Source organism: Ctenopharyngodon idella, chromosome 21 (genome assembly GCF_019924925.1).
Source record: "Ctenopharyngodon idella isolate HZGC_01 chromosome 21, HZGC01, whole genome shotgun sequence".
Classification (NCBI taxonomy): domain Eukaryota; kingdom Metazoa; phylum Chordata; class Actinopteri; order Cypriniformes; family Xenocyprididae; genus Ctenopharyngodon; species Ctenopharyngodon idella.
In genome coordinates this window covers 12,819,826-12,837,033 of record NC_067240.1, presented here as the reverse complement: position 1 = coordinate 12,837,033, position 17,208 = coordinate 12,819,826, and the positions used below count along the sequence as shown (strand labels likewise).

Below are 17,208 nucleotides of genomic sequence, written 5' to 3'. Positions count from 1 at the left end.
TTTATGCAACTAATGCAAGTCCTAAATTACCAGGTGCTGACATCAATCCAAAACCTAGTATGTACAGTATAACATCATCAAGAATATAACCTGAACAATAGGCTTCTCTCCAAGTCATGTGAGAGTTCGGCTCCCGCTTAGATCCCGCTGATGTGCTGAAACCTCCTACTTGTGCCAATGAGAGAGGTGTCAGACACAATTAGACACCTTGCTCCGCACACCGCGTGGACCAACGCGCTACTTGTCTCTTCTCATTTACAAAGATTTTGTTCAACAGTTCTTTCATCTGCTTCCACAGACCATCTATTTCAATTGGAAACGAACGCACTCAGACATAACCAAACAGAATTTAGTAAGAAATAGTCCTCAGTTAAGAGCTAAACAAGGCAGGCACGATTATGGTCTCAGTCAACCAAAACTCTCTAGAGAGACCACAGCTTTTGTGCTAGCAACAAAATTCTGTTACGTTAAACAGCCAGTAAGTGGTATTTTATAACTATGCAAATTAATCCAAATTGTCAAGTAAACTGTGAAATTTTCTGTGAATTTTTTTGTTGTTGTAATTTTATGGCACTTGGCTTGTCATGATTATTGATTAATCATTATTATTTCATTTAAATCGCAATAATTTGAGATAACACACTCAAAAAAAAAATTTTTTTGGATGGTGTTCACTTTATTAAAACAATTTATTTTGATTTCACATCATCGTATCAGGTTTCTGTTTCAAATGTGACTGCTTCATGTTAAATTGATTTGAAACGGTTACTCTTTGACTTAAAAGGGTTAGTTCACCCAAAAATGAAAATTATATATTTTATTACTCACCCTCATGTCGTCCCACATCCGTAAGACCTTCGTTGATCTTCGAAACACAAATTAAGATATTTTTGATCAAATCCGATGGCTCAGTGAGGTCTCCATAGACAGCAATAACACTCCCTTTTTCAATGCCCAGAAAGCTACTAAAAACATATTTAAAACAGTTCATGTGACTACAGTGTTTCAACCTTAATATTATAAAGCGACGAGAATACTTTTTGTGCGCCAAAAATAACAAAATAGTGACTTTATTCCACAATATCCAGTGAAGGGCGATTTCAAAACACTGCTTCATGAAGCTTCGATTCTTTACGAATCATAGGTTTTGAATCATTGATTCAGAGCGCGTAACAAACTGCCAAAGTCACATGAAGTTTCGAAACACTTATGACGTAACGAAGCCTCGTTTACTGAAATCATGTGATTTTGGCGCTCTGAACCACTGAATCAAAACAAATGATTCGTAAAGATTCGAAGTTTCATGAAGCAGTGTTTTGAAATCGCCCTTCACTGGATATTGTGGAATAAAGTCGCTATTTTGTTATTTTTGGCGCACAAAAGGTATTCTGGTCGCTTTATAATATTAAGGTTGAAACACCGTAGAGTCACATGAACTGTTTTAAAATATGTTTTTAGTAGCTTTCTGGGCATTGAAAAAGGAAGTGTTATTGCTGTCTATGGAGGCCTCACTGAGCCATCAGATTTGATCAAAAAAATCTCAATTTGTGTTCAGAAGATCAACGAAGGACTTACGGATGTGGGACGACATGATGGTGAGTAATAAATGACATAATTTTCATTTTTGGGTGAACTAACCCTTTAACTTCTTCATTTTGAAATAACATGTTTCAATCAGGTAACCCAAATCAAACAGGACTTTCAATTCCCATCATGCTTTGCAAAGGGGCTGAATTGGGAGAGTAAATGTTGAAATAAAGCATTATTTTATATAATATATAAATAGCATTTATTATATAGCATTTTTTTAGCAAGATAAGAAAATGGAGAGACTTGTTAATGTTTTGGGGGTTACTATTATGGTAAAGTTTGGAGATTGTGATTGGGTTGAGGACCTGCTAACAAAAATTTAAATTGCTTTAATAATAAAGTCACCACTATGATAGTGTTCTGGGTGTAACCAGTATCACTTTTGGATTGCCAACACCAAACATTGTACGTGTAAAGAAAAGTTATATTTAGTTTATGTAAATCACAGGACTAAACAGGAAGCATTATTTGAACGTCAGTTTAATGAAAACCATTTATTTAAGTTTAACTAAACCATTCATTCAAGTTAAATGAACACCATTGATTTTAGTTAGTTGTACATGGTTGATTCTATTTGTTTTTACTTGTTTCTGTCACATGGAACCACTGTCCATAATTGAATCATGTTCAGCCAAAAAGCTATTTTTTGAGTGCAGCAATAATTGTGCAGTATAAATTTCAGTTATATTTTGCCATTCAAGCAAGGGAAATTTAAGCACTTAAAGAAATGCTATCAACTATGGTAGGGAGAAGCAAGGGAATTATAATCTGGCAGGGAGTAAAGAATATATTAAAAAATATTGTTATAAAGTACACAAAGATAGTCAAAGATTTTTATATGAAATGAAGGCTTGTGTGTTTAATCAGACTACATTATATTATATTATGCATAATTATATAAATATTATTCATTTTCATAACATTAAAGTGAATCATATGGCACTATATTATTATAATTTTTATCATTATATTATATACAATTCTAAGTTAAACAAACAAACAAACAAACAAACAAAAAAACATTAGGCTTATACTGTAAGTGACATGAACAAAACAATGAAAAAAAATTTAATCGTTAATTATTTGTATGACAATTAATGGTCAGCACAAAATTCGTGACTGTGACAGGTCTAGTTCAGCACCAAAAAATCTTTATGGCAAGACAGCTAAAAGTACAATAAACATTAAATAAAGCTCTTACAGCACTTTTAAAAGAAATTACTTAAGATTTCAAACTAGTATTTGACAGAAATTCAAAAACTTTTCCAGTGAGACTTTTAAAAAAAATCAATTAATAACTTTCTCAATGAAACCTTTCATTTTGTAATTAATTATAAAAAGTAGAATAAAAAAGTTAACTAAATTAATTATGCCCCTTGACTCTTGTAATTTCTGTAAAAATGAATTTTTCAACCATCTAAGCAATTCAAGCTTTAAGTACCACCTTTATGGGTGATTTTGTAATGTCCATTCAAGCTTTTCATCTAATGGGTTTGATTTTATTATTTTATATTACAGAATTATTTTTTATATATTTTTTATAATATATTTCCCAGAAAATATTGATATATGTAACTATGTATATGATTATATATTATATACATATATAACATATATAATACATATTGAGGTTTAACCATTCACTACAATTTACTGATGTATCCATTCACATTTAAGTGTACAGTTAGAGGAAATAGCGCAATACCACACGCCCTTTTAATCAAATCTCATTTTCTTAAGTGCTATTTATACCTAATGTTTGCGGCAGGTCACAGGTTGCTTATCTGACAGGCCCTGGGAGAGCACAACATATGATTCAAATACCAGTACAGATACCAGAGCTTTCGCATATTTTCTCTGAAAACACCGTCCTCACGCCCTGTAAAAACACCCCTGGGCTTAACGCAGGAATGTGCCCGAGCAGTTTCTCTTTCCCTCCGCTAGAATGGGAGTCTTTTTGGCAAACACACCAATTCAATTAACACCTGAAAGAAAGTGGGCTCCTCAGTGTAATTATATCATCGGCCTAATTGGAGAATTCTGGGAAGCCTTCTGTTGAACGCAGCCTTCTTCAGCTCCGGCCTGCTCTCTGTGCGGCAGTTCATTTCCACTAGTTTGTTTTGAGCACAGAAAACCACTGAGGTTGTTGCTGTGATTACACATTTGATTCGGAATTAAAATGATTCATGGTTTTGGCTTGAACTTGAAATGCGTCAGGCCCATCAATCTTGGTGTGGACAACATTTCCAGGTACTATTTAGATGGTTTTCCCCACCCTAATAAGCACTTTTTTCATTAAAAGCCACCAGTGATTTCTATACATTCATTTGATGTATTCTATTCAAATTTGATTTTCTTCTAAAAGAATAGAAATTTCATTTTAACTTACAGTCAAAGCAAACATTTTTGATATATTTTTACTAGTGGGTGCAGGACACTATAGTTCATTTATGTAAGTGAGGATAGCAAAATAAAGTAAACTGTGACATATTATACCCAAAAATTCTTCATACAGTGGACTACCAGTAAAACTGATAAAAATTTGGAACCAAAAATTATTCAGACACTTAGACCTGACCATGTTTTAGTTAAGTGTTATCTGACATAATTAAGATTAATTTTTTCTGACGCAGTTTAACTCTGAGATCTTGTCATATTTTATTACCATTTTTTAATTATAGTGAATAAACTGTATTAATTAATGAAATGTTCAAGGTGTATGAATAAACAAAACAAAGATTATTGGATTATGTTTTACAAGAAAATACTATTTCAGTTTTTTTACTTCAAAATTTCACATTTAATTCAGTGCGTTACTTGCTGTTTCTTTGTAATTGTCTGTGAAAGTGATAATTAATTCTGCACCAAACTTTTTTCCATCTACAATATAATATATATAAAGACAGCTAGATGGATACATAGATAAAATATATGTATTTTATGTTAGTAAATTAGGTACTTTGGTTGAAAGATATTAATGTCTTGAGGTGAATGTACATTTTGTTTTGCCCTCAGTAAGTTCTGAACAGTAAACTTATTTATCCTTGACACAGCAAATCTCTGTGCCATCAAGGGTTATTTGAGTGCAGCCGCAACCCAACAGAGCTGAATAATGACCTAAATGACTGAACACAAACACACAGACACTCACAAAACGAACAAAAACACTATTTTACAATCTGACCAAATGTGCAATTGCCAGATTTGGAGAGGACATTTAGAGGACCAAATCTGAGCAAATCCAAATTTCTCTCTTTTTTTCTGTGAATCACAATTTAGCAGATGTTTAAGAATGAAAAAACTTGGAGGTGACTTTGATCTTTACAGCAGGACTTACTTCTAAAGCGTGAGAGTCTGTGAAATGGCCTGAGTGATTACCCTTGGCTGTCTTTTCAAACACTTATCAAACACTTTTATTTAAGAGATAAAACATCCTAAATGCATCATAAACATCTCAGAGTGGTGATTAGCTCGGGCTGGAACCCCATTGGCTGGAGGCGCTAATGGACCGAAGTCAAGAGAGCGATGGAAGCTGCAGCCATGTGGTTATGACCTTTCTGGCTTTGACATCAAGCTACGTGCCATGAGGTCAGCATAAACCTTTTTATTTGGCCTCACAATCGCAATTTTCATTGTCTCAGTGAGAAAACCAGAAACAATTAAACCCACTGAACTCCCACACCAGCTTCAACAATTCTGCCTTAATTGAACGCAATTCTGGACCACAACAAAAGGGCTGTGAAAAATGAGCCAGTGAATGTAACATTCTCATTTTTTGCCTTTCAATGTGATGCGATAACATTATGAACTGCCATTTTGTACAAATTATCACATTTCAGCATCATTAAATAATGTTCACACCACAAGTAAAAAACCCAACATCCAGGATGTCAGATTAAAAGGGTGCAAATGTGACAGGACGTGCTGTTCCAGATAAGCATGACCGCAATCAGGGTCTGTTTTCAACAGCACGTCTTCATCCTGCGCGCCCCAAATGAAATTAGTGTGTCTGTCTGGGAGATTCACATTAAAATCGCACGGTGCTACACAATCATCTGAAAAGCATCTGGACTGAATGATTTGTTCAATAGGCTCCGCCGTACCGGCTCCATATGGCGAATTCAATGGCCACCATGCGATATCGCACCCGGGCAGGGAGTGAAGAGATAGGCAAAATAATCAAACGGAGAAAAGAGAAAACACAAAGTCATTATAAGACATAAGGCATGAGACAGAGGCAAACAGGGATTCATTCCCCCATTGGGAAAGCTCAATTGAGAGCGTCTGTGTGCTCATATCCTAACACCCATATAACACATATTCCTTGCTTTCAAAGGCTGGTATGCATATCAGGATTATTCCTACAAGGGACTTGCCGACAAAAGATATTATCAGTTCGACAGGGTCGCCAGAGGGGATGGAAATGACATCAGAGTTAAGGCGGACAATAAAAAAGGGTGAGAACTCGGTTGAGCCCAGGCTACAGCCCAGCGTAAGCCATTTCATCCCCAGCGTATCTGATATCAGCCCTTAAGACAGAGTCTATGGACGTGGCAGACAACTGGCGACGGAGAAAGAGAAGGGAGAGGGGAGCAACTAAAGGGGCCCATGCATCCCATAACCTTCTCACTTTCACACCAGATCTCTTCAAGCAAACTTCAGGTGTCCCGAAGTGCATTTAAATTATACGAACGCTAATAGGAGAACATAACTTATGAATCACTCTCTGCTGGCAGGGACCAGCGCCAGGCCAACAATTAAATGTTGTAAATTCGACACTAGTGGCCGTTCTCTACACTTATGAAATACAGTGGCATGCTTTTAAGCGTGATCGATCGTTAAGTGAACTTGCCATGCAAATCACCTGAACCTAAAGTGAACTTGAGGCCGATAAGAATGAACATTTTCTGCGTTCATTCAGGCCACCCCAAGTTACTCTACTACACTAATCTGCCCGAGATACTCAACCCATCAAAACCTTATTGGCTTCCCCAGATCTGCAGAGCCTCACTGATGTTTCAATTGGTGGGTTCTAGAAACCACTCCCCTCTATTGCTTTGTTCCATGCCCCAGTTTTTCAGTAGTAAACAGGGACATCATAACATGTAGTAGCGTGCTGTAAATTATGGTTGCAAATTATAAAGAATCAAATTGACAAAAAAATGTAAGTATTAAAAATGATAAAGTCAAAAAACAAATTGGTGTGTATTTTATGGTATAACAGAATGCATGTAAAATAACTGAATTATATTTATGTGAATTTAAAGGGTAAAAAAAAAAAAAACTTTCAGATACAAGCTATATGGAAAATCTGTGATTGGCAATAGCAATAGCACTTGAATATCCCATGAGCATTGCGTGTCTAGGCCTGACCAGCTGAACTCCCACATCCATCCACATCACATCCACACCAATAGCCACAAGATACTGAGACTTTCTTTTTAAATCTCATCTGGTCAACAATACACAAAACAACAAAATCTATCTGATGTTAATATTTTAAGTAACAAAAAAAAAATAATTTCCAAAAAGAAGAAAAATCTCCTTTTTTAATCATACAATATTAATCTGTTCATGAAAGGCTGGATTGAAGGTATCATAAATTTTATCACACTTTCATTAAATTTTAAAATCAAATGAACAATACTTGGCACATAAAACCCTCATCAAAAACCTACAGTAAATCTACAATATGTATAAAAAAAACATTAAATATCAATAACATTGCATTTATTTTGAGTAATTAATGTAATCCTGTAATCATTAAAATAGTAAATTGCTGCAAATTACTGTGTTCAGGTTTGAGAACATTAGAAGGTGATGATTTGAAGGATTTTCTTTGTGTCTTTTCAGGGAAGCAGAAATGCCCAGAGGGCCATAGGTACAGCCATAAAAATGGTTTATTTGTTTCCTGAGCACATTTAGTGCTTATGTTTCCATCGGAAGCCTTTATGGCATCGCAATAATATTTATGTACAAGACAGATGGTTTGCTTTGAGTTACAATGGGATCGTATTTCTGTACATGTCTTGTGGTTGCACAATATTCCTCCTGAAAAATTTATCGTTTTTTTTTTTTTTTTTTTTTGGGATATGATTTCTAATGAAGCCTGTGAATGTAGAGTTATTCATTTTATGGATGAATGGCTGTGGAACATACAGTTTTTAGTTCATTGTATATCACGAAAAATCATTTCAAACAATTGCTTTTGGGAAACAACATATAGATATAAAATGTAGATTTATTGGAATTTATATTATTTCAAAGCAAAAACTAATGCTAGAAAAATTGTACAAAAACACTGTTATAAATAACAAGGTGTTTTAAAGCACATTTAAGCACTAAAATATTCACAAATATACAAAAATGTATCGTAAAATTAGAGTGAATTATTTTTTTACTTGTGTAGCCATAAAACAGCCATTCAAATTCATAATAAAAAGCACAACAGCTCTAAACCTAACAAAAGCTCCCATCCTAATCCTAAAAAAGAAAAGATTTATCTGTTCATTTACTCATGTTTTTAATCACATTTAGGATTATTCCCCTCACTTCATGCTTCAAAATGTTGGCAAATCAAAAAAGGGAGCAAAGCTGACAGAGAAAAAAAATGCTTCTTTTTGATCGCTGACCACATCCTTATTCCTGGTATATATTTCAGTATATACTGAAACAGGAATGTAATGTTTCTTACTCAGCCTATTAAAATGTCACACTTCCAGTTTTCGCCTGTCCCAGTTTCAATGTTTTGCTTTACGTCAGATCTTATAGTCAGGGTGATCAAATTGGGAGGACCAATGATGATTAGTTTCAGTAACAAGTGCTGTACAGTGATTCAAAGAGAGCCTGAGGGGAAGATACCTTCATTTCCTGCAGACTCCCTGACCCTGAATGGTCACGAGGCTGCTTTGAAACGGGATGATACTGGTTAGCGGCTCATTGTCTATTCAACAAAGTAGGGCTGTTCACCCATTAGCACCTCTTTGTAGTGACTGCTCAAGGTGTGACACACAACTTGTCACTGGAGCTGGATGAGCATGCCTGCAGTTTCACTGAATCACATGGGAGTTCAAAGGATTCAAAACAACGGCATACGCCCATATGCATAATCAAAATGGCATTTTGGTTTCATTACAAATCAAATGAACAAGCAGTGCATCAAGTATCATAAACAAAAAAAATAAAAAATCACGTTTTTGGTCACATCAACTGGGCAAACTGCTCCCAGTTTGACCGGCTTATATCTTTCGTGTGTTTGCTAGCCAGAAGGTCACTCTCGGAATAGGAAGTGCTTGATTGACTAGCGGCTGACACTTTGTCCTGCTTCTTTGAGATGACCTGTTACTCCAGCTGCCCTCTCATCCCCTGCAATGTTTGCTGCCCCACGCACGCGATCCCACTCCCGGCTGCCAGCAGTGCGCTTGTCCGCCTTGCCGCTTCGCTGCACCCTCTCATCGCATTACTTCTGCTATTCTAACTTTTCCATCAATTATGCACAAGAATAACTGAGGCCTGGCCGCAGCAGATACATAAAAGAGGAGTGGATGCCTCTATGACTCCACCGTCTGCCAGCATGTTCCCCCTACCAGTGATACTAGTGCCAGAGCACCAGCGTACAGAGGACATGGTTGTGCTGCCGTCGCATGAGTCTGGTTTATTATGTCTGTGCTTCTGTGGTGTAAATCAAATGAGTAAATTTAGGGTTGTGTTGTATAACTCAAATGTTTTAGGATTACTTTACTTGCTTGGAATGGAATTGACACTGAAAGTGCTAGAAATCAATAAACTGTTATTCTTCTGCATTGAATAACTGCAAGATATAAATTAAACAGAGTTTGGAAGGAAATCAGTTACAACACATTAAAAAAAGGAGTAAAAGTGCTTAAAAAAGGGCAACAAAAAAAAAAACGGAACCTACTCCCAAATCTGCTGCTGTTCCGTTCAAAACACAAAATGGAAGCAAGTTTGAAAATGGCCGCGTATACACTCCTACGTCTGCAAGACAAATACTAGACTACTCATACTGATAAAAAAGGACGGGCAAATAACTCATAGATGATGAAAAACATGATAAAAGTGTCATTTAATGACTAAACCAGACAGAAAATTATATTTAATGACATTTAACAATCTGTGGCAAAGTGAAAAAGAAGATATTAGTCTGCAAAAGGAACTCTTCCACACTGATATAGCAAAACACTGACCTTAAGATTCCAATGATGGTCACATTGACCTCATTTTCTCAACATTGCGTGTGAAGGTTTGTTGGCTAGACTTGACTCTGAGATCGCAAACAGCGTTTAATATTTTATGGGTCCCAATGCTCGGAGCGTACTAAAATTTGTGACATGGAAATGCTTTACCCCTTACCACATTCAGATAATCTGCTATAAACGGTTCCGCGATCTCAAACCAAGAATGTGACTGGAACATCTACATCCCCCAAAGTTTTTTTTATTTATTTTTTTTTTTTTACCTTTTTTGTTTATTTGTTTTTAATTGAAAGTCAAGGTCATTTCAAAATATGAATTAATAAATGTGCAACATTCAAAAGCATTAGCCGGATGATTTTTTGAAACAATTAACAACCTGATTAAAGCATCTCCTGCTTAATTTATTATTGGGTTTATACAGAAATTAACTATTTAAAAAAATAATTACTGCATAATCCTTAGAGGTTTTGCTTTGCCATTTATTTTCTTTCATAAAAAGTTTGGTAAATTGGAAATGTCACATTGTGGGGTTTTTCTCTACAATTCTTAATTAACAATCTGACGATTTTGTTGGAGCACTACCATAGCCATGACTGCAATATGTTCACAATAATGTAGCCAAAGTGGCTTAATGGCAAACAGTGATTTTGAAAAGATTTATGTCCTTCACCACAGCACAAAAATATTCATCATCCAGTTTTTTCATGCTTTGAATGGGTGAAATATTTTATAGAAGGCAGCTTCAAAGAATCCTTGTACTGTAGGTTCTTTCTGGATGAGAAAAATAGATGAAGGTATTCTTCATCCAAAAGTCCCTCATTTGTGCAGGTGAAAGCAGTTTTAAGGTTACAGACCATGTTCAAATCTGTGAGACAAGTTTTTCAAGCTACAAGCACTCTCTTCCTCTCTCTCTGTTTCTTGTTCTTTCTTGTTTTCCTTTCATGCTAACTCCTGCCAACTCAGTCCATTTTTATTAGCTTAGCCTGTCGAACAAATGCTTCCTTCATTATTTCTCATTGCGAATAAATGTGCCGTAATGAAGGGCACAAAGAGCAAAGCGCTCTGCGCTTTCGCTGCGAAAGAATGCGCAAAGTAGTCATTACCGCATGCTACATTTTCCTCCAATTCTTATCAAGGGGGCTTAGTAAACTTTAGGGTCCTTTCAGGAGCTTTATCAGGTCATTAAGGTCTGAAGCTGATTAATATGAATGGTTGTTGAGGTCGTGGCTCTCCGAGGGAGACATAGAAGGGTGAAGGGGTTCAGAGGAAGTGTTTTGTATCTTTACACAATGGGCCGATGACCTCCTAAGCCCTTTAGTGCCTCTCTGTTAATACCTTTAGCCAGGCCTTCAAAGACCCCAGCGAAGACATTTCACCACTCACAGTTTAAAAGCTCACCGAGTATGAGGAGCTTACCTCAAGCAAACAGAGAGACCCGAAATGCATCAGTTATCATCAAAAAGTTCAGAAAGGATGAGCGATCGCTGTGATGACTCAAGCGTGAATTCGTAAAATGAATATAAGAATGGTTAACTTTAATTTAAAAAAGAGACACTCCCAGAATTCACTCAGAGACGCAATCATGACAGTTTATTAGCGTAACGCAAGAACTGAGTGCAGAAGGAAGGGGGCCAGGCACCTCTCTGTGTGTTAGGGGTCATCAAACAGCAGGATGTTCTAGTTACCCCGCAGGAGAACTTTCTCTCTGCTGGAATGAGTCTTCTGATACCCCAAATCTTTTGAGAGCGCCAGCACACTGCCACACAGCCCTGGAGGGTTAATCGGGATGGGGCGCGATTGTGGGACTCAAACCAAGAGGCCTGCGGTTCCCATCTGTAACTCTTTCCACCCTTTAGTCGGTCTATATTTCCTTCGACAAGCCCTGCTGTATGCACTTCCTGCGTGTAAGAGCCTAAATACTTTAAACTCTGGCAAAGATCCACTAAGACAGGAACAATGGCACCCTTTCACGTGAGCTGAGAGAAGACAGAGGTCTTCAGACCAGTCAATATTTGGACATGATCCCCCCACCCTCCTCCATTTAAAAATCCAAGCGGAACCATGCACCAGGAGGCCAGAAGTGCCAGCAAGGGAAAAAGAGGGTAAACACGCAGAACAATACAAACTGAACCCTACACAATAGCACCGAACAGCTATCACAATATCAACTGGCCACAAACCACAAACCATGGGCTTTGTTTTTAAAGTGGGGATTAAAACTGAGCCGGCACAAAAAGGAAACCATTTGAGGTCATATTGCGCAAGCTAGAGTTAAGAGGTGAAAAAGAGACGGCTTTACAGGAGATCCATGACATTTCCCATTTCTGTAGTGAAGAAATGAGCAGAGAAAGACAACCTAGAAAGCGTTTAAGTGTGAAATGTTACAAAAAACCTAAAGAGGCAGAGCATACTACTAACTACACCACCAGACTGAGAAGGCTTCAAAAACTGTAGGAAATGTGCCACATCTGTTATTGAGAGATTTGAGAGGCATTATCAGTGATTAAAACGGGACTCCGTCAGAATGCTGAAATCCCTCTTCCCAGCTGTTAGGTCCATTCGACAGACCTCTTTGATGGACAGCGGTATCGGCTTCCATGGCACCACATACACAAACAGCCAGAAGATTAAGGTAGGAATTCAATACTGATTCCTAACTGATCCTGCCTATCAACAACAAATAAACAGGTTTCGTTTTCAACATAAGACCTATTTTAGTTTAAAATTCCAGGAACTAGCACAAAAAATATATATATATTGACAAATGAATATTTCATGTAGATCGCTTATCTGGATTACATATACAACCCTACTTTCTCAGAAACGCAGGATAGGGAAGGAAACAATAAGCTCTCTATCTCAAGCCAATCCAGTAATGCCTGCAAACGAACACGTCTCGAACTTAGAAATGACTAATCTGAGAACGAGCTGGGAAACTTCAGAGGAAATCTGCCAACTTGAATTGAATTTGTAATTGCAAACGGCGTGGACCGCATTGGAGGGGGAAAAAAGAGCCCCCGAAACCCAGTGAAGCTTGTAAGACCACCATATGTAGAGCAAGGCAGAGGCTTACATATGAATGGGTTCGCTGCAAATCTCAGGCCAAAAACTAAAGGAGCCATTCCCCCCTAAATCCTCTAAAGAATCTCTATAGACTCCGCCGTACTCACTCGTGTGAAAATACTAGCAATCTCTCAGTATGTTTGCTGCCGCTTTAAAGTGCAACTCCTACGCATGCAAAATGACGATTAAGAGATAAGGCTCTCTGTACGCTTTAAGGAAAGAAATTTATAAAACAGTTGTGTTTCTTGTTATTATAGAATGTCATTGAGCTATTAAGAACTTCAATTAAAGCTTTAATGTAGGCAGTCTTTCAAATGAATTAATATTTCATGGCATGGCTATCTAAGTCTTTGAGTTGGACTCACAGCTGTCTTTAATGTTTGTAATTTAGACATGCTAATGAGCGACATTAAGAGAGGAAGATGAGGCTATTTAAAACAACACAATGAGCCGATCCAGCATCTTAAAAGCTGCTAAAGAATTGGTCTTTCGAGGGTCCGACAGACTAAATCAATGTTTAAGTGAAGAAGACCAACATCAGGTCGATGTGCAGACACATTTTGATCAGGAGGCAACATGTTTTGGGTGACATTCAGGGCCCTGAGGTCTTGCCAGAGAGTGCTGCTACATTTTACATCCCAGCCAGATTTGAATTAGGCCATTGGGTGAGAATATGAATGTGAATGAGAGATACTCATTTGAACTAACTGCTAGAGGGGCCTCATTTTGCCCGGACAAAACATAGGCAGGGAGCCTCCAACACACACACACAGATATTCACGATCGCACAAACACACACTGCTGCCAAGCTATAGAAACAGGGCTCGCCCTCAAATTCACCCTGACCAGAGCTCAATACTGTCCGATGATGGTTAACCGCAGCCTTGTGGTGTTATCACTGAACGTGTGACCCCTGCATGCGCTTCTCTCTCATGAGCATGCACCCAACTGGGCATCAGCCACTCCTGAAATGTCTCTCTGGGTTTGACCCATTGTGTAAAGCCAGCATGGGGCTGGGGTGCAGGGCACAGAGAAAGCCCCATGGCAACTGAAGAGAGACAGCCGAGAATGGGGATGAGCTGGAATCACAGCACTTTCAGGCAACTCAAGACTTGCGGCAAAGAGAAGGGGATAGTGAGCCTGATGTAATTTCAATATAAATACATTTATTATATGTTAAGCTGTGCTCACATGAATAATAATATAAGTTATGAATACTCTCTGGCTCAAATTACTGATCAACATTTAACTCATCCAAGCTATTAACATTCATCAAACCAACTTATTTTAATATCTCACATTCAGTCAGAATAGTATTTCGACTCCTGATGTTATTTTTCATTAACACCCTTCACTGCACAGGAAGGTTATATTACTTTATTAGAAAACCTTTGTTGAAAACCATTAGTAGCTCATTTTCAGCCACACATTTTATAAACGCCTCAAAAGAAATACGAATTGTGCCCTTTTAGAATTATGATAACAAGCAAAATCACATTCAAAGAAGTAAATTGGATTTTAAAAGAACAACTGACCAATGAGCCATGATATTTATTTCTAATGATGTTTCTAGAGGGCAATGTCTAGGACAAGCCAGTGGCAAAGCATAATGACTTTTTACTTTGAAAGAGCAAAGTGCTTGCCTGTCAATCTCCCAAAAGCAGAAAGAAACCCCTCTCGCAGAATGAAGTCAAATTCCACTCAAAAAATAGGAATATATATATATATATATATATATATATATCTATAGGCGTGTATATAGGCCTGTGTGTATATATATATATATATATATATATATATATATATATATATATATATATATATATATATAGCTACACACACACACACACACACACACACACACCATTTACACTAGTTACACTAGAAAGCACTTTTTGATAACTAGCAAACTAAAAAGCACTAAAATCGGACAACGTACACAATTTTATTCGAGCCTCATTTCTTTTGGCAATTCCTAGCGCCGTTTTTTTGTCGCGATAGCTACTGAATAGATTTTTGCCAATTTACTGTAAAAAAAAAAATAATAATAATAATAACGCTGTCAAGTTTCTGTCGCGCGCGAGATGTGCCCGCGTGTATTTTTTTTAAGCTTTACGCTTACAATATGGATCTGTTGTGACTGCTGTGTCATTAATGAAACTTTTATTCAAACGATTCTGGCGGCTTGACGAGCCCGTTTAGCTCGCAGCCGCAGTATACTTCGCTCTGTACTCTGCGGATATGGCGCTTCTAATGACAGAAGTGAAACTGCGTTTTAGTATATTTACTGCACAAATAACTAGAACTCACCTTGGGTTTGTTCGGTTCCAGTAGACTGCGTAGCGATCCGCCACAATCTTAGACGCCGGGTCCAGGCCCAACACAGACGTCCACAAGCTGATAAACACAAAATAAAACATCTCCACCTGCGGCATTTCTGAAAGTTTCAATCGCAGCGTTTCAACCCTAAGCGTTCCGGTGGAGACGAACTGCGCGAGCCGTCAGTTTTTCCTTATCCCACGTGCGAAATGTGTTCTCTTTAAATTGTTTCTTTTACAGTATAAAAGATTATGACAAATCTATACGACCGCAGTGCAAGCAATGCGAAAGTCCTTCAAAGAGTCACAGTTACATGTAAATTATTAGAAGAAACACTACGAAGCCGGTTAAATCGCTCGCTGTCTGTCAACACTCCAGATAATGCGTTCATCTCAAGCACATCCTTTCTTGCGGTTTACCGAGTTAGTTTTCCACGAGAAAAGAAAACAATTAGACAAATTTCAGGTCCTTTGAATGTTCACTTCCCATTCCAAAGCGCGGTTGGTCACTGTAGTTAGTTTGAGTGAGTGAAAACAGCGTATGTCCACTGGCACCTTATTCTCCAACATGTGAATTAAGACTTGCGCTCTGTAGTCAAACCTTGACGTTTGCCAGTTGAATTTATAGAGACGCTGTCCTGAAGCGCTGAAAGAAAACTGCCTTTCTGGATGAAACGCACAAAGGTTTAGCGTATTCAAGATTCAGAGGTAAGACATAGTCCACAACAGTAACCTTCCAGGCAGCTGAGTTGGTCAGGGTACATGAGCCATGCTGTCTCAGAAAGATAGAGAGAGACGGTACAGTTCCAGCGCTCACTCTCTTTCTCATTGGCTTGCATTTAGAATGATGGGCGTCTCGGTTACAAAAGCGACATCCCGCCTCCTAAGCTGGTAGAGCTGCTTTTTTTTTTTTTTTTTTTTTTTTTTTAAATATATAGAGCGGTGTAATTCACAAGAATATATTCCCAGGGTAATGTCACTTGAAAATGAGCGTTTCCTTCTTTTCTGTCTTTCTTTTTTTCTTTGATTGATTTATTTATTTAGTTAGTTAGTTATTTCAGTGGTAGCCTCCTCTGACAATAATATTTTGTAAATAATATTACTTGTTTTAACAAAAAACTTAATTACGTTGTTATATGAACAAGACGGTATATATGCCTGCTGATTTAAGTTTTATTTTGACTCGTCAAAGGCAGCAGAGCAGGAAATAGTTTCATGTTTTTAAGTAGCATACATTCCAAAACAATAACAAATGAAACATCTTCGATATGTTAGAATACACATACTTTAAATGGCCGTCATCGAGTGACGCTAACCAGTAGGGCTAGGCCTATATGTCTTGCTGTTCTGCTTCGTATTATCATGTTAATTCGAACCGGTTTGACAGATTCACTGAAGTCATTTCGGTGATTCATTGTAGGATTCGTCATTCAAACCTAAAATTTGTGAGTCACTTTTGAAAAGAACCTGCTCAAGAGTCATTTATTCGTCAATCTGTCTACACCGTTGTTTTTGAATGGAATCAGATAAGCATAGAAAGACGAGTTGTTTTGGTATTAGGCCTACACGTTCATTTTTAACCTCATCACGTTTAATTAGAACAGCATACTCACAGTTCAGGTAAATTTCCTTCTCTAAATTCCTTTTTCCGTGGGGCTGTAGATAAGCGGTGTAGGAATGTTGCTTGAAAATACTTGTGAGTAAATGTAAATGTATCTACAGTGTTAGCTACATTTCTAGAATAATCCACGAACGTCTTTTTACACTTAGCCTATAGTAAGCAAGCCTAAAATTAGCTTTTAAACATTTTTCTTGTTTGTTTATTATCGGTTTCATTTGTAATTTATAAAAATAAAGTGAAATGTATAGGCCTATTTATTGCTATTTACCTCACGGAAAAGGTTCAAATAAACGCAAGCGTTTGCTCATAAATACAACGCAATGTAATCTTCAAAAAGTGTGTTTGTTTATGTGGGTGGTTTGTGTGTTTTGCTTTTTGATATATTGAGGCACATTTTCTCAAA

The 17,208-nt window shown here is 37.3% G+C and overlaps 1 protein-coding gene across 1 annotated transcript in view; it reads right to left on the bottom strand.

The window, feature by feature from the left end:
• efna5a (ephrin-A5a) overlaps nucleotides 1–16,571 on the bottom strand; it is a 52,572-nt gene extending 36,001 nt beyond the window's left edge. The window contains exon 1 of the mRNA XM_051877797.1: nucleotides 15,177–16,571. Within this exon, the coding sequence (XP_051733757.1) occupies nucleotides 15,177–15,301 (125 nt within the window). The 5' untranslated portion in view covers nucleotides 15,302–16,571. The remainder of the gene's footprint in view (nucleotides 1–15,176) is intronic.
• Between the last annotated feature and the right edge of the window lie 637 nt (nucleotides 16,572–17,208).